The 26,348-nt window shown below is 40.9% G+C and overlaps 1 protein-coding gene across 1 annotated transcript; it reads left to right on the plus strand.

The window, feature by feature from the left end:
• Positions 1 to 141: 141 nt before the first annotated feature.
• On the plus strand, positions 142 to 24,972 carry GPT2 (glutamic--pyruvic transaminase 2). Its single transcript, XM_036390317.2, has 11 exons — positions 142 to 827; positions 9,383 to 9,472; positions 10,947 to 11,055; positions 14,665 to 14,798; positions 16,714 to 16,957; positions 17,694 to 17,773; positions 18,331 to 18,467; positions 19,166 to 19,340; positions 19,771 to 19,926; positions 20,929 to 21,041; positions 22,273 to 24,972. Exons 1-11 carry the CDS (start codon positions 501 to 503, stop codon positions 22,361 to 22,363), a joined length of 1,656 nt encoding a protein of 551 aa, XP_036246210.1. The 5' UTR covers positions 142 to 500; the 3' UTR covers positions 22,364 to 24,972.
• Positions 24,973 to 26,348: the final 1,376 nt, after the last annotated feature.

Here is a 26,348-nt window from a genome sequence, read left to right on the forward strand (position 1 = left end):
GGAGCGGCCCGGGGAGGCCTCTGGGTGCGGTAGTTCCCTGCCCATCACCTGATGCCGTGGGCAGGCGCAGCCGGGACTACAGCCCCCGGCAGGCAGCGCGTCCGCAGCCCGGCTGGTGCAATCACACCTTAGCACGCCCCGGGGCCGGGGCCAGCGCCGGCTGGGAAAAGGATGGGTTTGCCCGGGACTCTTCCAGAGCACTAGCGCGGGCACTTCTGTCGGGGCAGGGGGCTGCAGCGCTATTCGGATGCAATGGTTGTTTCTATTTCTAATTCTGCTCCTGTGGTGGCATCGCAACGCTGCAAGATCAGTTGTATCCATTGCAGCTAAGTTTGCGGGATCTGGACATGAGAGGATCGAGCGTGTACGTGTAACTGTGCCAGCTCTTCGGCATTTCTCCTGCTCGCGTGCATCTGGCTAGCGCCCGGTTCCGACTACAAAACACACCGATCCCCAGCGCTCGTATCCTTCATCTGGCTTTGGGAGCTACCCGAACGACCATGCATCGGTTTGTCTTGGTTGCCAGGCAAGCTGCGGCACGGCTGTGCGGCCGCGGGCCGGGGGGCTGCCGGGGCGGAAGGACGGACATGGCTCTGCGCTGCGCCGCTTCGCTGGCGGCCGGGCGGCAGCCGCGGGGTCCCCGGCGGGAGGGGACGGTGCGCTGGAGCAGCGCTGCCAAGGCCTCCGCCGTGAAGATCAACGAGAAGGCGAGCAGGGAGAAGATCCTGACGCTGGAGTCCATGAACCCGCAAGTGAAGGCGGTGGAATACGCGGTGCGCGGCCCCATCGTTCTGAAAGCCGGGGAGATCGAGAAGGAGCTGCGGAAGGTGAGGCAGGGGCGGCGGGGCGGGGCAGGACAGGGCAGGGCGCGCTCCTGCAGCCGCACCGGCTCTGCCCCGGGCGCTCCTCCGCCGCCGCTCCCGGCTGGGGATGTGGCGGGGCTCGGCGGGGACGTGACACCCCGCGGGGCTGAGACGTGACCCTGTGGAAGCCTCGGGAAAGCGGGAGGCACCGCGAGTGCCGCTGCAGGGCTTCCTACCGAGTTAAAAACTCCCGGAGCACAGCAGCGTTTTCCCCATCCCTCTGCTGCCCCGAGCCGTGGCCGGACGCGCTGTGCCCGGCCCCGCTCCGCTGCGGCATCCCCGGCCCCGCGCCCCTTCCCACGGGAGGCGGCAGAGGCACGAAACAAAGGAACCCTCCGGCCGGCTACTGTTTATCTTGTGTCACTGGCTGCCTAAGGCAGATACGGGACACCCCCATAAAGCAGTGTTTACATTTCTCCGGCCACTTTGACCCTTTGCTGCAATCCCGTGTCCTTTGTGTTATACAAGGGGGTGAGTGACCGGCTTTCATCATACTGATAGAGCGTTTGAGTCCTTCGTGAGGATTTCAGAGATCCTGCCTTGGCCGGGGCAGGAGGCACCTGGCTCCTGACAGGTGAGCTGGCCCGGCTCTCCAGGCACTGCTCCGCAGCCTCACCCAGCTCTGCTCTGGATCATCCGAGGAGATCACCGAGAATGCTCCTTTTTTTTAGTTGCAGAAGTTGAGGTGCCCGGGGACAAACCTTCAGAGCACAAACACTCAGTAACGCTGCCCAAAGTTGTAGGTGGTTGGTTCTCTTTGGCAGATCAGATAATAAAGCAGATCCTAAGGGTTTGGGCCAGTATGTGCTAAATAAAGCATCCAAATCAGTCAGTGCTTCTATTTTGCTCTTCATATTTCTTTCTTATTCCTCGAGTATTGAAACAAAAGATAATAAAAAACCCTTAGCAATACAGACATGGCTTTTTGCCTCTGCTGTTCAAACCACAGCTTCCCCTCTCATCACAAGGACACATTTTTGTTTTGATGAAGCATTTGGCAGAGTAGTTTTTCTATAATTTTAGATATTATTCCATGCTGTCACTGCTTTAGAGAGTCTTTCTAATGCCTTATTACAGGTACTGCAAGACCATTTTCATTAGTTCATGTAAAGTGCTTTGAACAAAAACGTGCTACAGCAATTCTAACCATGAGAGTAAACTGGTGATTCTCTGGTCTTAGTGTTACTTGTTTCCCCTTGTTTTAGAAGGTGAAGCATTGTTTTCAGTGCACTGTAGTATATGCATCAACTATTTATGTCTAACTCAATAATTATTACAAATAACTTCTTTTTTTTGAATTTCACTTTAAAACTTCAGAGTGGTAATGAAGAATTAATTTTGGAACATCTGTTTTGATTTTTGCCTCAAAACTTGTTTATAAAGGTGTCATTGTGTTTATGTAACTAGGTTCCCTAGTGGATGCATTTTCCAGAGTATAAAATCTTCCAGTGTTCTCCCTGAGTATGTTTGTTTTCAAGTTAACATTACTGAGCAGGAGATATTACTTGACAAAACAAATATAAAAGGCCCTTCACAAACTCCTCCCAGCTCCCCTGCTTACTCCAGTTACCAGCTGAATCACTGGCAGAAAGAATAATCTACTGTGCACTTTTGAAAAAATATAACAGCAAATCATTGGCATTCACTTTATTAAAAGATTTTTATGTCAGTTTAGTGTTGTGCTTACTTATGTGGCATTTTCTATTTAATTTCTTTTTTCCTGGAACCAGTCTCATGAAATAATGTTTGCCATTGATAATGGCTACCAGCATTCCTAGAGGTGACTATGCTTTAACACAAGTAAGGCAAACAAACCTCCCAGCTGGCAGGGAAGGAGGACAGAATTACTGCAAAAGTTGAGACAGTGTATCTGCAGAGAACACTAATCAACTTCAGTAGAAATCCTTTACTTGCTTCCACACTTCTCAAGTTACTCATTCCTCTTTTCTGAGAAAAATACTGTTAATTCATTCTCTTGTTTAATCAAGCTGTCTGCTAAAGCATACAGTGTTGAGTAATGCCTAGGTTCCTTATAAGTAAAGTACTATAGGTTATCTAATTGTCTATTTTTTGTGTGTGTGTCTGAAATTTAATTCTGTGTGCTCACACATCAATAGCATGTCTTTGTTTCCTTTTTATTAAGTTGTACAGCTTTTTCCAGCCCTCTCAATCTTAGCTCACAGGGTTAGGCCAAGCACTGCCAGCAGAATTAACACTGATGGATAAAGGGAAGAGGCTGAAGTGGTTGCCACTTCAGGAAAGAGGAAGGAGATTTCCCACAGCATCTCTAGATCCATGGCCACTCTTCACTAACAGCAAGAATTGCCCCATAACACTCTTCTACATCCTACATCAGGCAGGAGAGCACAGGCTCCCTGGTATGAGGTGGAAACACTGCAGTGGGTAGGGGTAACAAGAACAGGCAGGGGTGAAGCAATGGCAGTAAATCTTTTATCTTCTTCTGCCCAGATGCCTTTAGGTAATTTGTTTCTGAACTAAAAGCACCCTAAATGCAGCAGCCATTGTATATAATCAGATGTGATAGAGGCTCTCCCTGTTTAAACTTGATTCCATTTGGTTACTCTTCATACTTGTTAATACTCATAGAGCTGTTATGGAGACTATAAAACATCTACTTGAAGCTGTTTGCACAGTGTAAGCTTTCATCTTCCTTGAGGTTTGTTCTGCTGTCTCAGATCCCAAAGAGCAGCTCCTCTGTTATTCTCTCTGGCACTTGCTGCTTCTCTATATTAACTGCAAATGATCACAACAGGAGCTGTAACTCCACAGTGCACACAGAAATAAGGACTGAAATGTTACTCAAGAAGTCTCTGACTGGACAATTGAAGGGATATTTCTTAAAAGAACAAATAAAAGTGAGGCATTAGTTTTAGCCTGGGACTAAGCCAATGTAAGTGACTAGTAAAATACTCAATAAAGCAGATTAAGATTGATTGCCCAATACAGGTGGGGCATGCTGTACCTGGATTTCACAAGTTTTGTTGGCTTGTGTCCTGTATTCATCTAGGTGGAAAATCAGGGGTTTGAGCTACATTAAATCTTTCAAGAGGGAAATCTTCATGCAAAATCAGTGATTGGATTGCTTTCCTGAGCCTTTTTTTCATAATTTTGAAATTGTGTCATGCTTTGAAAGTGAAAACCCTTTTTCTCTTCTTTTTGCTATTGGTAGAAATCAGCTGATTCTGACTTACTAAGATGACAGAAAGAACTAATTCCAAAAATTTTCCTTGGTGTTTCTGGCAACTTTTTAAAGCTAGGGCACAGGCATATTTTAATAAAGGATTACACTCTAAATAGAACTCTCTCAAATAAGACCTTTCTTCTACCCCCTTTGTATAGACTTGCTAACAAATGGCCACTGTATCAAGTATTGACTTTAATTACATTTCAAACTAGAAATTTGCTCCTGAATACAAATCAATGCAAGAATAAAGCAAGGTCTGAGAAGAGGCCTTCTCTTTACCTAATCAGCAATGACAAACTAACTTATCTTTACCCAGGGAGGACACATACCTGATTTGTTGCTTTGTATTCATGCTAATTTTAACTGACCTTGTTGTGGAAAATCCCTTCATATCTGTTACTCTGACATTTCACCTATACACTCCTTTTCTCCCCAGTTCCTGATTGGGTTTTATATAATGTCAAGTTCTGTGTTAGGTTAAGCTGCCTTACATCTCCTGGCAAAGCCTGTGCAAATCAAACAGCATTGCAGGATCCACAGGTCAGCTCAGGTGACGTTGGAAGCAGGGCCTGGCCCAGTGTAAGGCACACAAGGTCCTTGCAAACTTTCGAGCTGCTGAAAGAGAACTGTAGGGTGGAAAGGGGGAGAGGGATGGTGTGCAGGGATACATTGGTAGCATGTAGGGAGTTCCTTCAGATAGCACAGGTGGGTAACACATCCCAACCCTGGGCCTGGAGCCATGGGCCTTCACTGGCATTATACACTTTCTATACACTGAAGGCCCTATTTTTCTGTTACCTTTACAGCAAAAGGGTTGTCCATTCATCTCCTGTGCCCACGCTTTTCATTTGCTTAGCTATTGCAAATAGGTTCCTGTTTCAAGTTTATTCAAGCCACTTGTTCACTCCCTACATTGCTATTTAGACAATAAAACTACCAAAATCCTTCTACTTAAGTAACTGAAATCTCAGGCAGCTTCTGCTGAAGTATTTTGATTAAAATACTGTAGAGTTTTTTTTTTCCCTCACTAATTCATCAGACTTTAAAATTGAATAGAAAAATCTGACTTAGAATCCAGCCTTAATTGTAAATGTGAGTTGACTGTGTTCCTGGGAGTTTTGGAAAGATAAAACACAATTTAGACAATGACATGCAGAAATATAATTTAACATGCCAAGAAAAAGAGACAAGATTGACTGGTACACCCAGTAATGAAAGATGCTAAGCTTAAATTACCATCCTGTAATTTTCTGCTTTGAATACGTGACTGTGTGCACACGAAGGAAGTATCTTCCAGGCAAGAGCATCTGACCTCATTAAGACAGAACTGTTGTTCCTCAGTTGTCTGTACATGTTGCATACATAAGTGAATCTGTAGTAAAACCCATGGTTTTTAAGATGCCAGAAACTACTGCAGATGAAGGTGAAAGAAAACTGGTTTCAAGAGCACAATTATCAAAATCATATTTTCAGAAGCTCGCAACCCACAGAATCCAGTTTTTGATATTTTCTGGTTGAATACATTAGCAAAATTTATTCTAAAATAGACCTTTTCCAGTAGCTCTCCAAGTTAAGTGGGTCTTAATGTCTAATCACTTTCTAATGAGCATTATTTTAATTCTATCATTTAATTCTGTTATGAAATCTAGTGGTTTATCTATATAGGCAAAAATTCTGAATGCAAACCCACTTTGATCAATGTGTCAGGAAAAAGTAACCTGAGGACAAGTCCTGTTCTGTAATCTCTGAATCAGATCTGCCAATTAATGGTCAGTCCCACTGATTTTCTCATGTGATATGAGGGGCATGCAAGTCATCACTGCCATTTTAAGTCAAAATCCAGATTTTGCCTTCTCCTTCCTCCCCAAAACAGCTCATGTCAGCTTGAATTGCACAAGCATAATACAAACTCAAAGCCTTACTCCATGGTAAGCAGGTCAGGTTTATTTTTCTGCTGTGAGCTGTTTTAATAAAAAGATTGGAATGCTAATTCAGGTCTTCAGGTCCCTATTAGTTAAGGGCCTCTGGGCAGTGCTTTCTTGGCCTCTTGAGAGGAGGAGAGAAAAAAGCAAGCAAGTAACTTGGCTACTACAGTGTAGATCTCAGCCATGCTGAAATGTTTGGGTTTGCCAGCTCTGATTGTAGAGCTTGTTTGTGCAAGTCACAGCAAAAGCAGTCTCAAGGAAATAGTGCAGTGGTTCATAGTGTGATGTTGTTGCCTGATACCCATCAAGAGGAGGCACAAAGCCATGGCAATGAAAATGAGACAATTGGGAGCAGCCAGGAGCAGGCAAATTCTGAAATTCAGAAATAGCTGTAATACCACAGTTCTCTTCTGGGATTAAAAGCAGCTCACATTTTCATGGCCTCCTCAAGGGAACTCTTTTCAATTCTTTCCTATTGCCATTTCCAAATCCACACATGCTCTCCCCTGAGTGATGGCTTTCCTTTGAAATTTGCTGAAGATTTAACAAAGACAGTGTCAGGTCAGTTTGGGCCATTCTTTACTCTTTCTGGGCACGGTGGTATTCTGCAGTTTGCCAGCACTGTCAGGTGGTACCTTTGTAAAGGGAACCTCCAGGTACACTAAAACTCCTGGCAGGGCATTGCCCTCATGGTAGTTCTTTGGGGTGCTGTATTTTCTGGCATCACATTGCTTCTTTGATCAAGTAATTCTCCCAACACTTCTTCCATCATGACTCTCCTTCAGAGACAGCTCATCATTTCATACTGTTCTCCTTTCCTAATGGGTTTCCTGAGGCTCTGGGGATGTCTAGGGGAAGAGGAAACTTCCCCAAACCTGGTTAACTGCAAAAAGATTTCTATTGACTTTGTGCTAATGAATTCTAGTTCATGTATAAAAATCCCTTCTCCCAACTTTGTGTGATATTTAGTTGTTAGAATAATTATGTCTGGCTTGCTTCAGGTTTCATCAGGTTTCTTAAAAGATGCATTTCCTCTAAAAAAAGTAGAGAGACAGAAGTAACAGTTGAAGGAAGTAATTTCCAAAGAGCATATTCCAAATCCTGGAAGATTCTTTTATTCCATTAAAATCCTTTCATTGTCCAGAAGATGCCTACTAAAAGACAATACATGTTTTTATATTTTCTCTTTTACATGTGGAGGTGAAAGATGGCTTCTACAGCTTTAAAAAAGGGCTACTACCATGGATCTGTTTGCTGCCCCTGTCAGAGGAGTGGCAGGAGCCTGGCCTTGTTCCAAGCTGAAGCTGAATCACGTTGTGAGCACAGTGTGAGGTGCCGCCAAAGGCAGGAGCTGGAGCAGAGCTTGTTTTGTAGGGCTGGGCATTTTTCTCCTCCTTGATGTGGTTTCTACCCTCCTCACAAGGCAGGAGAATCAGTCTGGAACCTACTGCTCACGAGTTTGTTATTAGAGCTCCTGTTATGCAAGCTTCCCTTTTGCAAAGCCTTGCCTGTTTCAGTGCTGCCAGGCTGCCTGTGGAGCACACCTTGGCTGCACCCAGACAGAGGCCATGGGAGTCCAGATGTGCTGGGGCACCCCTAGAGGAGAGCAAAACAACTCCAGTGGCCCAGTTCCTGCTCCCCCTGTGTGCTCCTTGGCTTGCAGGGCCATAACTTGTCTCAGCTCAGGTGTGTTGCTGACATGGTTAAAGACTGCTCAGCCTTCTGCAGTGAAATAAATCCATGACCTGTTGCAGCCCTTTTCCTGCTGCTCTACAGTTTGATACTGAGATTATCAACATCCCATTCACATTTTCTCCTTTCTATGTTTACATTACTCATAAATTACTAAACTTCAGCCTCAGATAAGTGTAATGTCTATCTGACATCCCTATTTCTAATTTTTTATTTAGAGCTGAAATGCAGCTCTTAATTTGGGTGCTCACTTAGATCAACAAGCATAAAAGCAAATTACTTGATGGACTCAGTGTGTCACTTTCAATTATTTTAAGTGAACTTTTTTTTTTCAATTGCTGCTAAATGTAAGGCCATATAAAATTGACTCTTTTCAATCAGGATCATGTAAGCCCAGTTGTCTGGTCCTAATGCCATTTCTAACTACATACTGAATTTTAAAAGAAAACCCCCAAAGGCTCTCAGATATACAATGGACTGGATCCATCCAGTGGGGTACTGGGGATTGTGCAGCCTTGAACCTCCAAATCTTGGCATACCTGGGAATCTCTGTCCCTGGGGACTACCTGTATTATTGTTATTTCCACATCTGGCTTCTGGGCTGCCATTGAAGTCCAACTCCATAGTCCATGGTGGAAAAGCAGAAATTAGTTCAGGCTTGCCAGCTACATATTTTATATCCAAATCCAGTAATTGGCTGTAAGTACATGGACCAGGAAGAGGCTGTCTGAGTCCATACCCAGAGTAAGTTGTTATAGGTCATTTTCTACAGAAAACTAATCAGTCTGATTTTGCAGTTCCTTAGTCCATGTGACAATTCTGTCACTGTTAGGATGCCTCCCTACTACCTCTGAAATATACATCAGAATAACTCTAAATTTATTATTGCCTCTCTCACTTATTTTTCTTGTAATGTTGGCCTTTACTTTCAGTTAATATTTTTTATTTAAACCACTGGTAGTTTTTTGAATCAGTCAGTGCCTTGCCTTTTTCATGCCCTTATTTTATTTTGCTTTTTAAAGAGCTGTGATTGCTAATCAACATTCATTAACTTCTTTCCCTGTGTTCTCATGATGTATTCAGTTTCTCACAGGAAAAATGGCGGTCTGTTCAGATTTTGGAGACTAGGAAGCTTTTAAATATTCATGGTGATTATTTAGCACTTCTGTTTATCATAAAGAGCCTCACTAGGATATATTTTGTGAACCATCTCTACATGGAAAAGTGCGGTCATCATACAAGGAATACTTAATCTAAGTATAAAATAAATAAGCACTTTTTTGTTTTTACTCTCAAGGAACTAAAGGTCTTGAGGTTTCTTTTATTGGTGGTTTCTCAAATATCCTCAAGTCTTTTTAGCTTCTTGACTGATCCATCCCTCCCTTAGGTGTCTCAAAGAAATTGCTCTAATACTGACAACTCAAAATGCCTTTTTTTCATCTTTTCTACTTCAATATGTGGTTTCCAGCCAAGTCAGTCTCTTACTTGCAGCTAGCAGAAAAATAAAAGCCAGCCTTTAAAAATGTGTCACAGTCAACAATATTTCTGTAAACCATTTAAGATTTCCTGGCAGTGTTGTATAAGAAATGCATTAAGCTTTACATTAAACACTGTAGCTGTTACAGCCACATGACAGATACTAAAAAAGAATCTTCTACTACAGCCCTAACAAAACATTCTGAATGATCCCTTTCTAGGGAATCAAAAAACCCTTTACTGAAGTGATTAAAGCCAACATTGGAGATGCACATGCAATGGGACAGAGACCAATCACCTTCCTCCGTCAGGTAAGGCTACTAAAATATTATTATTCATTTTTTATTAGAATGCCTTAAAGCTGTCTGATATAGGTGCTAGTATAATTGAGTCTCTAGATACAATTAGACTTAAAATAGTTCTTTTGTAAAGAATTTAAAATGTTCATTTCTGAGCCAAAGTCCTATTGTTTGCTGCTTATCCTCTTTTAACACAGTAGCTTTCCTTAGTTCCCATATCATTCCCCACCCACATTTTTTCCTGCCACTTCTGTGTTATCAGTCAGCACATTCATTATCAACAATGCTCTTCAGGAAAGGAAGGGGTTCTCTTTAAAGAAAAAAACAAAAGCCTTTCTTCATCTGAGAGAATACTTTGAAATCTGCATGTAGCTGGGTTCAAATACTTGTACTGTGTCTCATTTTGCACATTTTACCTCTGGGCAAGCTAATCGGCAGGTTAACTTTTAGGAAAGATTACAACAGAATTCATATTTGTACATTATTCCTAAAACACAAATAAGGTTAAAATGAGTATTATCTTATTTACTGAGCATCCCTCACACCCTCATGTAAATTTCTCTGTCTATAATAATGTGAATTCAGAGAGTTCCAGGACAAATTGAAGCTTTATTAAGCTGAGGGTCCAGATGATGAGATCACAAAATCAAGCTATGCAGCAAACTAGGGAGACGTGAGCTTCTTCTAAATTATTCAAATGTATTACAGGTTATTCCAATGTTATTAAATAAAATGGGAAATCCTTTCTTCCCATGACTGTGTGCACACATGGATTAATTAATTGCCATTGTCCCACAAGATGACAACAGTCTGTCCACATTACACCATTTAAGCATAAAAATGAGAGAGACTGGAATAAATTAAGCTGATCTCAAGAAAGACCTCTCAATTCTTTGTGTCTTACATTCCTTCATTAATTTAATTCTGCTGGGTTGTGTTTCTACTTTTATTATGTTCTATATCACCATTTCTTTTTTAATTAAATATTTCCCATGAATTCAAATCAGTAGGAACTAGAAGTTTTTTTGGGGAAAGATTATTAGAACATGCCACTAGGACTTCAAAATGTGATTGTATTTCTCAGCTCTGCTCCATATTTAAAATCTTGATTTCTTGTCAATAAAAGTGGGCTAGTAATACACAAGGCATGGAGGATAGAGCTGCTTAGAGATAACATAGGAATAGTTAACTGTGCTTTACTGTGTTTGCACTATGCTTAGCTTACCTGGAATCTTCACTGTCTGTAATAAAAATAGTTAATAATTCTAGAACTGTTTTTACCAGCTTAACTTGGAACCTGATAAGACATTTTCTCTTCTGTGAGAACAACCCTTAAAAAAAAACAACTGCAAACTCTTCATCAATAACCTTTCTTTTAAATTAGCCAGTATTTGTGATCTTCATTTCCAAGGAAAGTTAATATAAAGTTAACTAAGTTAAAATAACTAATGAAAAGTGGCCAATTGACATGTTCTTGGCACTGCAGGTGGTGGCCCTGTGTACATACCCAAACCTGCTGGACAGCCCGAGCTTTCCCGAAGACGCCAAAAAGCGCGCCAGGCGGATCTTGCAGGGCTGTGGAGGAAACAGCTTAGGTAAGGCTCTGCTCTGGTGTTAGGAAAACACAGCTGGTTCAGTGTCTGCAGCTGTTCTGGTGTTAGAAAAACACAGCTGGTTCAATATCTGCAGCTGGTGGGGGCAGGTTTGCAGTGTGACCTGCAGATGGTGACCAATGGGGCGAATTTTTGGTGGGAGTTGTCCCAGAGCAGAGGGTGAGGGTTATGCTTCTATGGAGCCCTTGCCACAATAACTTCTAGGCATTACTCTGAATGGAATGCTGAGGAGTTTTTGTACCAGGAAAGAGGCTCTGTTCTGTTGGTATGACATCTCTTAATCCAGGGCTCTGTGTCTCCTACTTAGACTAGGTGGAGGGTTTTACAGTTTTACCTTCTCCAGTTGTTTCTCTGCCAAGGAGCCCACTGTCCCTGTAATGCTGGTGTCAACAAACACTATATGTCCATCTCAGCTGATCCAGTGCACACTCCTGGATCTTCATTTTGAACCATCAGTTCAAGTGTGGTTTCTGGGCTATCAGAAACTCAGGTACCAAGGTGATAAGGAAAGCTACACTGCTGAGAGTCTTTTACCTTGCTGAGATAGTTTTAACTGAAGGTGTCAAAGCTCTATTTCTCCAAGGTAAAATAACTCTTGAAAGAACTACAGAGCTCTGTTCTTCAGCTACTCTTCCTACAAGAGTGCACATGTCATATCCACATAAGCACAAACTTTGCATATTCATTAGAAAGGAAATGGAAGAGGCAATTTCTTTCTCATCTAGTGACTGTGCTGCCTACCTGTACCTGGCAAATGCCATGAGAATTTCTACTCTGCAGATCCTGTTACAGCTGCTGGGTGCAGCAAAGAATCTGGCAGACTTACCTTCTTTCAAGTAGGCAAACAGTGACATTTCAGAGAACTTATTACAGTAATTGGCATATTTCTTAATCTTTGTGATTGCAGTGCCTATTTGCACTGGTATATTTTGAGAGTAGGTGCTATGAAACTTAATAAAATAACAAAACAAAATAAACAAAACATAAACAGTGATTGCATTAGCAGCATTTCAAGCTTGACAACACAGCCTAATACAGAATGTGTTTTATCTTCACCTTCTTTGTATTGGTTTGTCTTTTAATGTAGACCATTAAAAACACATTATCAAAACTGACAAGTTCCTCTAGCTCAATGGATCCCTTTCCTGTCTTACTTTGGAATAATAAATTCACACGGTACTGTTGGCACATAGGAGTTGCTGGGGATATATTTGAATTTTGACTCAGTCTTTCTTTGTAATGATTGTCTAATTTAGGGATGTGGAAGGAGTTCTCAGAATGAGCAGTCTTGGCCCCTTGGTGCTCCTTTCCCCTTAAGGTCATGGTGGCATGGGACACAATAACCCCATGTTATAAAGAATTCAGTCTTGCATAATATTTCAGAAATGTGTTCCTTTTTTTCAGAAGATCACACATTTCCCATAATTTCTGTTAGCTCAGTAGATTCTGAGGAAGTAGGCCTGAAACAATTGCAGTATTCAAGTAAGATGATAATTCTGAATATACACTGTTCATTTCGGTGGCTAAATTTGGATTCTGGTGTCTAAATGTTTTTTAATTTTGAAATAATTTATGCCAAGAACAACTGTACCTCTAAATTCCTGACAACTAAAACCCCTGTAGACTTTACTGATGTGCTGTACTGTTTTCTGCCCCCTGTCCACCCTCCCTGGCTCCAGTAAGGTGTGCCAGCCCCTCCTCTTGGCCTCTGGAGCTCATCAGCCTCTGTTCAGCCTCCCAAAACACACAGCCAGAGGCACTGGGACGTGCAGCTGAGTGGAAGTCACCCCTATCACTTTGTTGGTAGTCTGACAACTTACTGCTGTTCTCTTCATGGCTGAGAAGGAGAAATTGCCTTTCTTGTGAGAAAGCAAAGATGAAAAACTGGCCCCACTGTGTTGTGTTCAAAACCTTATTTTTCAACAAATTAGTCAATGCAACACAAAGGTGGAATCACTACATAGGGTCAAAGTCATTTGAAGTGTTGCACTCATATCTACACCGGCCTATTTAAAGGTATTAATTGTAAAGTTAATATGAGTATGAAATTTCCTCTGGAAGTGAACTAGAATGCCCTCACTTCCAATGAAGATCCATTTGGCAAAACCCTACTCATGGTTTTGAGTCTTGCTACTCCCAGGCCATGTATGAAGGCTCAGATATGTCCTCATCTGAGGACTCATCTTGTGTCCAAAACTGGGCAATTTCTCTTGTGTCCAGACTCTCTGGTATTCTGCTGACACCACTTACTTTGCATGTAGGATAACTGGAATATCTTTCCAGGCATTTGAGACATCCATCCTATATATAAAAATACATAATATATGCAGCTTTTTGGACTGGGTTTATTGATTTGCATCCCACGGTGCAAGCACGGGTTCTAGTCAAAGCCATCAACTGAGTACAAGTCAGTGTAGAAGTACAATGCAATTAAATGTTCTGTATGTCCTCAGAGTGGCAGGACTCAGCACCCAATGGAACACAAGACAGAGGGACAGCTTAGGTTTGTTCTCCTCCTTTAACAGCGTCCTCCTGGCTGTGGTCAAACACCCATGTACACCAATATAACTTCCAGTCCTGTAAAAGTAAATGTTTGGGACATCAGGGAGTGTTGTGCCCTGAATCACCATTTTATCCCATGCAATTGTGCAGTGCTTGCAAAAGTTCTTTTTTTTTTTAAATCATGCTTTCATGGAAGTCCTACCAGGCAGACTACCAGCAGATAACAGAGTGATAAGAGTTAAGTCAGGCATAATTATTCCACTCCACCCAACAAGCAAAGAAGATTCTGCAGCTTCCTGACAGTGTTCTAAAATAGATGTACACTTGTCACTTCTTTGTCCATCAGTCTTAGGCTTCATAGCTTGGATTCATTCCTCACCTTGACCTAGGCTTATTTTCACTCTTTGTTTGTTGCACATTCTTGGCAGTGATGCACACAGGCATCTAACATCTCCTTTTATTTATGATTATTAGTTGTGCTCTGTAAACTGCACATAAGATTGGGGAGATTCTAGGCATTTCTGGTGAAAAGTGGTTGTGGGAGATGCTGTGGGGGAAGGAGAGAAGCAGTTTAGGATTTTTTTGGTTTCAGACTGTGGGAGAAAATATGTTATTTTCATGTTGCAAATAAAACCCTTATATTTATCATGGATTAAAAGAAATTACTTTCCTTTCTATTGCACATGGTGCCTCTTTTCCTTGTTCCCATTGCTTACATAGAAGTTTGTTTACATCCAGGAGTGCTTCCAACATAAAGAAAGCAACTGAAAGATAGTAAGAATGGGATTGTTGTCCCAGTTTGCAAAGTAGGCTTGAAATCACGCTTTTTACCAATCCAGTATGTTATTTTTGTATTTTAGTGATGCTTATTGTATTTGTTTCCTTCCAAATTAATTCTTTTGCTCTATGAACAAACCAGCTCCCTTTCCTACTCCATGGAAAAAAAAGCAAACCCATCCTGGGGATCCATATAAATATGGCTCATATACACAAACTACTCCATCCAATACCACCTCAGGAGTTTTGCTAGTAACAGAAAATCTGTTGTACATTGCACTCAATTCTCATCTCATCCTGCATTTTTCACAGGATCCTACACTGCCAGTCAAGGTATAAATTGCATCCGTGAGGATGTGGCTTCATATATTGAGAGAAGAGATGGAGGGGTTCCTGCAGATCCAGATAACATTTACCTCACCACCGGGGCAAGCGATGGCATTTCTGTAAGTGATAAAAGAAACCTGTTCCTTCTTGGTACAAGCTGTATCTTATCAATTACCTCTGCAAACACAGATCCCTGTTGAACATCTGGTCTCACCAAGTCCTGTGAGTTTGATCTGGCAGACAAAGAAGCCACATTCAATGAATATCCAATCCTGTGAAAAAACCAGTGTGAATGTCAGGAGCCAGCTAAAAGTGTGTGCAAAGTCTCTTAGTATACATTAATTGTACCTTTCTGTAGAGGTAATATGAAATGAGCTACAGGTGCCTAAATATAAATTTAGAAGATTTAGTGCATTCAGACTAAATAATGGTTGTTCTCAGTGGTTAAGACACATAAACACTGAAGATTAGAGGGTATCAGTCAGTGAAAGAGGGAAGAGGGAATGAACCTCAGAGGTGAGAACTCTCAGCTCTTCTTCCAAGTAAACTCTGCTAGTGCAGATCAATGCCAGTGAAAATCCCAAAGATTTATTTCTGTTTGTGTATTTTAGTTTGTTTGACGAAAACTGCAGGTTTTGGGTTCAACCAAGGTTCAAAGATAAGTATGATAAGTTAAGACAGGAATACCAGTCTCTACTCCTTTGCACAGACACAGTTGCTGGCAGTGCAGCAGCAGTTTGGCGCTTGTGAAGGCAGCCTTTGGCAGCGTGTGGGTGAAGGTGCTTTTTTAAAGGACATCTAGTGGCAGAGCTCAGAATGACAGCGGCCCGGCAGGCAGCTCCCCAGAGCTCGGCAGGCAATTGGCTTTCAGAGTTTCTGACACTGGCAGCTTGTCAGGAATGGCAGCGCAGCACAGCTGATCTGCACCATGCCGGTTTGATTGCACCACTGATGTAAAGCCAGCGCTACAACTCATTCTTTGGCCCTTCTAAAGATAAAACAACTATTGTTTCACACCTCAGGGGAGAGAGGGTGTTAAAGAGTTTTTAAATATGCATTTGGTCCTGATTATATGTTTTGGATGCTTGGTATTTTTAAACTTGTCGTGGGTACAAAATTATGTTGATTATAAATCATTAGCTTAGCAGCTGAGTATGTGATGAGAGGCACAGAACAGCAGATTTTGTACTAGAATCACAAAGAAATGAAAGGATATTGCTGCTGAGAGAAAAGATATTTTTGGGTTTAGATGCCAATTACATGCTGATAAGGATGCTTGCTTTGATTGCACCTGTACTTCAGAGTTCTCCCGTGGTTATAAAGGCAAGAAGTCTCTCTGCTTCCTGCCCCTTGTGCACTGTTTTATTTAACTCACATGTAAAAAGCCTCCACATCACACAGACATTGGGCACGAGGAAGTTGTCTGGACTGACCCTAGCATAAACATTACCTTTCTGCCTGTATCTTCTGGGCATAAGCTACATATTACTATTTCCATCCCAAGACATGCAGACTTTGGTCTATTCTGTTACTTGAAAATGAAAACATAATTGCTCCTGATGTAAAACAGGTTTCACTGTTCCAAGGGAGAATCTGCACAGGCCCCAGTTCTAATTTCTGGTTTTATTTATTGGTCTCTTGTGGTTAATGAGATAAAATGAATGGAAGGCAATAAGCAAGAACTAGCTAAAGCTTCTTTGCTTACAACAGGGCACAGCAAAAAGATAATGATCTTGATATTCCTGTTTCCAACTTGCCCTCTAGCCTTGTGCTCAGAATGTTTTTCCTAAATTTTTTAGTTGATCGGGCATGATCTTTGGAAGTTGTGACATGAGAGGATTCCATTAAGCTTAGACCATCCTCACTCAGCCAGTAACAACTTGAAATAGATAACTCTCTTTGACTATCTGCTTCTAGGACAGAAATCCACCTTAACTCTACACTTTTTAGGAAGTTTAATAACTAATTCCAGAGAATATTATTAATTCTGGTGCATGACCTTTTTTATTTTTTAAATTCCTACTTTTTCCCCAGGCAATTTTAAAGATCCTGATCTCAGGAGGTGGCAAATCCCGAACAGGAGTGATGATTCCTATTCCCCAGTATCCCTTATACTCAGCAGCCATCTCTGAACTGGATGCTATCCAGGTGAATTACTATTTGGATGAAGAAAATTGCTGGGCTCTAAATGTGAACGAACTTCGCCGTGCCTTGAATGAAGCTAAGGCATATTGCAACCCAAAAGTCCTCTGCATCATCAACCCTGGAAATCCCACAGGTCTGTAGGAATTTTGTTTTATGAAGGGGTTTTAAGACCATTTTCTTTCCTTTTTCATTCATTTGACATTGCAGGCAAATCCTAAGTACATATCAAATATGTTGAGCTGAATTCCAGAGATCAGTGCTCTAAGTAGGACAGACTTTACTTTTAGAAACATATTTCCAGTGTCCTGGAACTCCAGAAAGGAGGGAGCAGATTTACTTCACAGGATCCTATTTGAAGCTGCTGCTTCCACTGAAGTTTTCCAGACTTGTGGAATGACTTTCAGTCACTTTTGGTCTTTAGGAAAGATCTTGCTTCTGGCATGGCCTGTAGCCTCTTGGCTTCTGAAGAGCAATGACTGTAATAACTCAGAACTCAGTGGCAAGCCTCTCTCAGAATTTAGCTTTTTGAGTAGTTGAGGTTGATTGGTGAGAAGCCAGCTCCCTCCTAGCCATCATGCATGGGAGCATTTACAATTATTAGCTATACACAGAGTACTCTCAGTAAGTCCTTGATTGAGTACTGTATCTCACACTGCCTTTGCTTGAGATGGACTAAGTTACCTTGTACCATACTTCTTCCAAAAGTGCTCCTTAATTTCATGTTTAGTGAACTGAATGCTAAAGTTCAATAGCACTTTTCTGAGGAAGAGGGATATCTTCTTGAAAAGTTGGTAATCTAAGTAGGTGTGGGTGAAAAGATTTGTATGTGTACACTCCACTAACTTTTTTCTTGCTTTAAAAATCAACAGGACAGGTGCAAAACAGAAAGTGCATTGAAGATGTGATACACTTTGCATGGGAAGAAAAACTTTTTCTTCTGGCTGATGAGGTAATGAAATAATCTGTTCTCTCCAAAGCACAGCTAAGGGTACTCATATGAGGTACAATTTGTTCCATGTGTGGTAGTGGCATTTCTTAAGTACAGGGAACAGACTCTCTGTTATCATATTAAGACATGAAGAGACATGCAAGATTCTTAATATCAAAGGATCAATATAACAGGTGGCTTGACCTGGGTTTGAACTAGAGAGAAAGTGTAGGGGACACAAGGAAGAAGTTTGCTGGAACAGACATAAAAACCTACATGGTGCTCAGACCACTTCAAATGGAAGAAACAGAAGGAAAATCAATTCAAACATACAAGTAAAGGTTAAATCATCCAATGGAGCTCGCTGGTCTCCAAAGACCCAGCCTTTAAGTGTGGTGACATCAGATAAAAAGTCTCATTACAGTAACTAATACTCAACAAAGAACCTTGTGTCTTCTAACAGCTTTGAAGTTTTGAGTGTAAGGACTGTTTCTTCAGTTCAGATCTGCCTCTCTAAAAGGCCGTGTTTTATCCTTAGTTGGGGGAACAGAGCACATTAATGTCTTCTGACTGTTCAGGTTTACCAGGACAATGTGTACTCTGAAGGATGCCAGTTTCATTCTTTCAAAAAGATTCTGTATGAGATGGGACCCGAGTACTATAACAATGTTGAGCTGGCCTCTTTTCACTCCACCTCTAAGGGATACATGGGCGAGTAAGTCTGATTTAGTTTTTTTTTATTTCATCTTCCTCATTAATCTGGTGGGACAGCGCTTTCATATTACTGACCTGAAGGTAATCCACCATAATTAATCCTCTATTAATTTTAACTAAAGACTATTAAGAAAAGAAAAACAAGCACAGAGTAATGGATTAACTCAGTGGTTTTCAAAGTACCAAATATTTAGCGTATTTATTTCAGACACCTAATGCCTCAGTCCCACAAAGGTGAAATCCTACAGTCCCAATCTGGACCTGTGATAAAGGAAAATTGGCCTCCAACATTCAAGGGAACAGCTCAATAATCAAAAGGGAACAGCTGGGATATTACACATGTTTGGGTTTGTTTTTTGGGGGGAGGAGGACATGGAAGAAAAAGAATTTCTTGATTAAATGTATGCTGCTACAGCCATATGCTCTTGTTCTGAAGATTAAAGATCCATGTTAATTGTTAACTTGCCTACCAGGGAAGCTGCATGTCCACTCTTATCTCTGTATGGGATACTAGGACTTAATGACATGTCATGCAGCTCCATCTTAAACCATATCAGTGTGGCAGCTGTTTCAACAAGCTGTATCTTACCTATTGTGAGATTCTCATCAATTGTCTTTCCACTTCTGCAATCATTTACATTGTTTTGTTGTATTTATAGACTTGAAGTTAACCAATCTCTTCTGTTCACTTTGTCACAGATGTGGCTACAGAGGAGGTTACATGGAGGTCATAAACTTGCACCCAGAAATCAAAGGACAGCTCGTTAAGCTGCTTTCTGTTCGCCTTTGCCCTCCAGTCTCAGGACAAGCAGCCATGGATATTGTGGTGAATCCTCCAGTACCTGGAGAAGAATCTTATGCACAGTTCATAAAGGTCAGCAATAACATGCTTGTTCTTTTGTGCATTTCACAAACCTATCCTAAGTACTGGGAACTCAAATTATGCACAGAAACCAAAGAGTCTTCTTTTGTTTCTCCTATCAAGTCAAATCAAAAGTTCAATTAAGATGCTCTCTAAAAAAAGCCAGGAGTGGATGCTGAGGAAGGAGACTGTAAAAAGAGAGCACACAGATAGAGACTTCTGCAGGTTGTCTGTCTGCAAAACTGTAATTGTACCCTGCTAAAGCCTTTTTGCCCTGTTTTTTTAAGAGCACAACTGGAATTTAGAACATTGTTTGCTCTAACAGCTCAGCAAAGCCCTACCAGTGTTTCACTTGAGAAGGGCCTTTTGAAAGATCATCATTTCTCCTGGTGTTTTATTGCTACTTGAAATGTGTCCAACTGAACACCTTCCTTTTAAACAGGAGAAGGAATCTGTTTTGAACAATCTTGCCAAAAAAGCCAAACTAACAGAAGACATGTTTAACAAGATCCCAGGGGTTCACTGCAACCCCCTTCAAGGAGCCATGTACGCTTTCCCTCGGATCTTTATTCCTTCCAAAGCCATTGAGGAAGCAAAGGTCAGTCAGCCATTCTCACCCCAATCCATTTCAACCTCCTCTCACCTGTGCCTGCCACTTCCAATGATGAACTTTGATTCCAGAGATGGAGAACAAAAGCAGTATTTCATGGGCTGTATATGATCTTAAATATAACATGACCTTTATTAGAAGAGAGGAAAAGAGAACAGATCATTTCATCCCAGTGCTAAGGCTCCCAGGCTGAGTGTCCCCAAGGATGTTGGTGTTTAAGTCACACAAGTAGCTGGCCCTGTGCAGTTCCAAATTGCTGCCCTTGCCTGGGTTAAGGGGACCAGCATGTGTGAGTGGCAGTGTGCTACTGACCCTGCAAGAGAAGCCCCATTCACCAGGAAGGGGAAAGAGGGCTGGAGCTTTCCTTACAAATTTCACCTTTTTGCCTTTGGGACAGTAACCTATGTTAATAAATGATAAGTCTCTGTTCCTAAGTAGAGCTCTGAAACCTAATTTGTAATACTCATTTCCATTAGCACAGCTGAGAACAAAAATAGGGCTGTTTTTCAGCTGCTTATTTGATTAGCTATCTAACCTGTACATATTTAAGAACCTCTCATAGTTATTAATCAGGGGACTTCCTTGGCAGCAGATTATTCTGGGGAAAAAAATAGTAATTGCCAACAGAACTGGAACACACAGTTCCCAAATTAATCTTATCAAATGTCAGTGCCTTAGATTTTTCCAAGTACAACTTTCAGACTTCTGACAAAAGTTACAAGCAAGTCAAGGGGAATAACAAAATTACCTAAACCCTTTCTTTTGAAGTGAGTTTTTGTGTAAGTTCTTCAGCCCTGTTCCTCCATGAAGTGCTGTTAGTTAATTTAGTGTGAACTGCCCCATTAGCATTTGTTCCTCATCTTCCTTAGTAAATTCAATAAGAAACTAATAATGTAACATTAGGTTTCAGGGGGGAAAAAAAGCACTTATGAAATTCTATGTGTTAGGAATATTTAGACTTCAATAATTCTGAGGCATCCATTCCCTTAGGCTCACAAAATGGCACCTGATATGTTCTATTGCATGAAACTTCTGGAAGAGACTGGAATATGTGTTGTACCTGGAAGTGGATTTGGCCAGAGAGAAGGAACCTACCATTTCAGGTACAGTTTCTGTTTGTTTTAAAGCAAAGTAGCAGTAGTAAGCAAAGTATCATCCCAGTTCTTTCTCTTCTGATTAAATGCAAGGATTTTTATATCAGTTTATGTTGTCTCAGTTTCCACTGGACAGTTTCTGTGGACTGACAGCAAGGTCAAAGACCTGGTCTGCTAGATGAGCTGTACAAGTTTTTATGGTGTTTTCACAGCTTGCTGGCATTATTTTATTCTGTTTTTACATACTGGCATTTGAAATGCCTTCTCCAGGAATACAAACAATACTAATAGTTTAGACTTTAATTTTAAAGCTGGCTCTGGAATTACAAAAATTTCCCTGCATTCTTTTTTGGGGAGGAGGGGGTTAAGCTGTTTCCATATGGGAGAAACTGCATGAAAAATGCAGTATCATCCCTATAAATCTGCTCCTTAAACACTCTGTATAACTTTACCAAAACAAGATGTTGAACTAAATATTCTAATACCAAAACTGTTGCTTTTGCTTCCAATAAACAGAACTTTGCTCCAGCCAAGCCACTGATAGCTAAAATTTGTCACGGAATTCAGTCTTCCTCACCCTGTGCTGTGTTGTTTCTGTGTGTGAAGCCACAAAGCAGAGGGTGCCTCTAGCCTTGGCAGTTGTGCAGCACAGCCAGCTGGGTCAGATCTGGGTACACACAGCTCCAGGGAAAACCTAGAGTCCATTCCTGCACCAGTGTGGGAAAGCCATTGTGTTCTGGGGGCCTTGCAATCCCACACCCCATGGGATTTTCAGGGTGTGCAGAAGAAGGGAAAAAGGGACTAAAACCTGCAGAATGGGATGTTGCAAAGTTTTAATGCTTCTGCACTCAGGTTTAAATTAAAGAAAAAAATGTACATTTACTTGTAACTGACATTTCTTAAAGCTCTAAAAACTGGGTATAATTTGGCATAAATGCCCAACAGTGGAAACTGAGTTGCTGTTATTTCTTACTGATAATCTTCTACACCACTCAAAAAAAAATAACAGTTCTTGAATTCCTATATTCTAACCAATAGAAACAAATTGCACTAGTTTAAGAGTATAGTTCAATTAAAGTATAAATACAAAAAAGTGATAATAACATCAAAAATATGTTAAACTTAACATGTTACTTGCTGTGCCTTGAGATTGATCAAGATCTGTGCAAAGATCACAGTTTAGTTGGTTCTGAAGATAATATGGGTTGGTTTTTTTATTTCTTTAAATATTATTTTTCAGAATGACCATTCTTCCTCCAGTAGAGAAGCTGAAGATCCTACTGGAGAAAGTGAAAGACTTCCACATAAAGTTTCTTGAAAAATATGCATGAAACTACTGTGGCTTTTCCCCCCTCATCCCTTCCCCTTCAAGGCAAATGCAGACAATGAACAATGATGTGCTGAGAATGTGCTGTTTATCTAATTTAACTGAATTCAAAGTAGATAGAACCAGACTCAGATACTTCTACAACTTATTGGACTATTAAAGTTATGTCTGGTGTAGAAGACATTGTTACACCAAGTTTTTTTTTCAGGGGAAGGGGAAGAATGTGAAGAAAACAGTGAGAAGAGTCAGTAAATGTTTTTGTGCCTTGATTGAAAGTTACATTTGTGAACTTTTGACTCAATAGGTTGGGGAAGGGAATTGCTCATTAAAATTACTACTGTCATGTGGGGTGTTTTGCAAAACAGAAATGCCAAGTTCAAATGTTTAGATAGGAAATTGTTTCCCATCTTAAAATTCTACTAAACAAAAATCAAAACTCCTACATTTTAGGTATTGCTTGGTTTAATTTTTGTTGGTTTTGTTGTTAAGTGTTCTCCTAACCTGATCAAGCATGCAGGGACAGTGTGCTTATTTAAAAAAAATCTTCAGCAGATGTGTGCAGATACCTTTGAAATTCTGCTGAAAAGAAATCCTGCCATCCCAGCACAGCTGGAATGGAATATACAGTTTTGATCAGAGGAGTGAATGTGGTGTCTGCTTGAACAATATTTTTATGAAACTGAAACATAATAAGGAATACAATCTTCTTCTTCCTGTGCTATTCAACACATGATCCCAGCATAAGAGCACTGAATACTTCCTGCCATAACAATTCCACAAGTCTCCTGTTAGCCCACATCTTTTATACACATGGAACAGGGTAAGTTAGTGTCTCAAAGCAGATGTGAGTACAGTCAGTCCTTTCAAGTAGGGTAAAACACAACCCTTTCAGAACCACTCTGTCTGTGGGGAGCATTTGTTTGGAAACCCCACAGCCCCTGGAGCTGGCCAAAATCCAGCTGGAACTTGCACAGCCTGACACGTTGTTACCAGGAGAAATGCTGGGCTGATTTCTAATGAAGAGGAAGGTATTTAAAGGAAAAAGTCTTACACCAAGCATAAAGAAAATGAAAGTACAGCTGACCCTTAAATCTTCCACAGTCCTACTGCTGTCTGAACGATCCTGAGTGCTTCTCAAAGCCCAGCTGAACAAGGTGGCTATCTGGGAGTACAGCTGAGTGACTCCACTAATCTCTGCCAGCTTCCCTGCAAAACAAAGGACAGCCTCTGTTTCTCTAGAGCTGGAAGCTGGACACCTTCTGCTAGCTCTGATAAAGGGCTAAAGAAGCAGAGCTTTCACTATTCAGATGTGAAGACATTAGCATTTGTCAGGCTTAGGCTCAGCTGTTACAGAGTTTATTCATCAAGAATATCACATTCAATCCAGTCATTTATTTTAAGTTATTATTTAGAAGGAAACTCATTTTAATGTCTATTGGCACTTTGTGAGGCTGCTGTTGTAGCTGGTCCAACACCCTGTGCTGATCCAGCTTTCTAAAGCCAAGGGCTAGAGAAAGAGCACCCAGATAAAGCTGTGCCAGTTTCTCATGTGAGGAAGATGGGATGCTGCCAGTTACTGTCCTTGCCACAGCAGCCCCTGTCTCTGACCCAGCATTAGCCGTGGCTGAGCTTCCCACAGCTCCTTACTGAGGCCTGTGAGAAGAATTTATTCCTCTCAAAGGGTCACAGGTTATAGATGAAAATGGCATGGCTGCTACACAAAGCTGCTGTGGAGGATTGGAGAAAAAATGACGTTTTTCTTCTCAGAGCAGTGCACTTCTGGGAGGAGAGCACACTGAGAGCACTTATGCTGCTACACCCATTGAAAAATACAACCTGCCAGCACCCAGCACTTGGCATCCTAATATGCACTAATAAATAAAACAAACCCAGAGAGCAAAACCGTGGGAGGAGGTCACAACAATGATGTGAAAATAAGACAAACAGCACTTTCCTGCTCTAGGAATGTGTCCAAATCAGATCTGGCTTTGGACTCTTAATGCAGTGTAGATTGAAACTAAGATCTAACAATGGGAGTTAGAATATTTTTTATATTTTTGTAACTACAGCTTTTTCATGGGGTAGTATTTGTAATCTAATAAGTCAATAGATTTTATATTCGCCTTGCATTTGCACCTGATACTTCTGGAAAAAAATGTAAAGGTTTACAAGTTTATAATGATAATTTACAGGTGTGAAAGGCTTTTTGTTTTAAGTCAGGACAGTAATTCTTACACTTTTGAATCAAAATATAATGGCATAACTGAGTTTTTTCTAAACATTCTATTATGGTGCCTTTTCTGTTTCTGACATTATAAGGGATAACAATTTATTCTTGATGCATCTCATATGGAAGGGTGGTGATTTCTATTGTCCATCCACAATATTTGTATGTATTGTGATAAGGTTAATGTGCATTTTTGTGGAACAATCCTGTAAACCTAAGACAAAAAGGCTTGTTTTCCATGTCTTTGAAATATTTCATTAATAACAGACAATTCTTCCTTTCAAATGCATGCTTCTAGGTTTGATCTTCCTCCAGGTGCTCCTTATAACAGTACTTCAGATGTATGAGACTTCCAAATAATAAAGCACATGTTAAAAAAATGGTAATATTTCTCCATTTTCTATGTCACTGGAGTAACACCAGCTGGATTGCACTATGACACATTTAATCCCATATTCAAACCAATATTTACTAATATTTAATAGCCATGTACCAGATCATTAATTTCTGCATCACTCCAGTTTATGGACTTGACATTTTTCCAACTTATTACCACAAAACTATTCCCTACAAGAGCAGAACTGTAAATAGAGATGGTCTTAGGCAAGTTTATGCTCATAATTAATTCTGTAATGCAAGGGTTTGTAACCAGGAGTCAAGCAAGCCAGACTTTTTTCTTCACAGAGAGAATCAGCCAGGCAGCTGAGGCTGATCAACTGTGTCCTGAAAGCTTTGGTGAGGTGTTGTCAGTTCTCTTTTTAAAAAACTTCTTACATGGCTTGTAGGAAATTAAACTTATAGAGCAGCACTATCTAGTCTTTTTGCGGTGACACCTCAGAATACTTTAGTGGTGTTTGTTTAGTAATTTCAAAGTAAACAAAATTTAGGAAAAGGGAAACTAGTCCTGCTTCTGTAAACATATATGCATATGCCAGAACTACCAAAAGCAGGATATTCTTTTCTTTATGTCAGGATTTTGAGTGTTTTCTGGAACAGAAACACTTACCTGTTTGTCTGGAAGAGTTTTTTTGGGGGGATGTGGGAAGTGGAGCACATTGTTTGTTGTACAAACAAGAAAATTGTCTGATACAAAATACTTATATTATGAATTGTCAGTCAGATTTTTACAGCTCTTTCTGAGTGACACAGTCTGTCTCATCTGGCTTAGGAGATGTGCCAGATGAATATGATACAGGAAAAGCTACTCACTTCAGAGAGCTTGCAGCATCCATATACACAATGTCAAAACCATTAGTGTTTTAAAGCATTATCTAAATGCCTTTTTGCACAGTTCCTTGATCAAATTTGTACAAAACTCATGATACAATAATACCTCTAGTATTATTTTTTAAGTTTAGATACATGCAAGATAAGTTTCTTCATGGAATTCTATTTTTAATGATATGGATTTCAATATTTTTATATATCCAATACTTGGTGTAGCCACACCTTTCTAATGTTCCCTGTTACTACGTTTTTGTTAAATCCTGTCTTCACCTGATCAGAATTTGCACAAGCTGTAACCATTTGCGCTGGACAGAGCAGGTTATTACCTTGGTTAGCTTGAAGCCCTGCATGCTCTGCACACTGAACAGCAGTAATTTAGTGACATTTAGCTAAACCCAAAGCTGAGCTGTGGAACAGGGCCCTTCCTATGGAGCACAGAGCCTTCCCAGCGCCTGGGGGAGCCGAGCACCGCCTGGCCCAGCCCTGGGCACAGTCCCGGGGATGGAAATGCTCGCCTGCTCCATGCAGCTCCTGA

This window comes from Molothrus ater, chromosome 12 (genome assembly GCF_012460135.2).
Source record: "Molothrus ater isolate BHLD 08-10-18 breed brown headed cowbird chromosome 12, BPBGC_Mater_1.1, whole genome shotgun sequence".
Lineage (NCBI taxonomy): Eukaryota > Metazoa > Chordata > Aves > Passeriformes > Icteridae > Molothrus > Molothrus ater.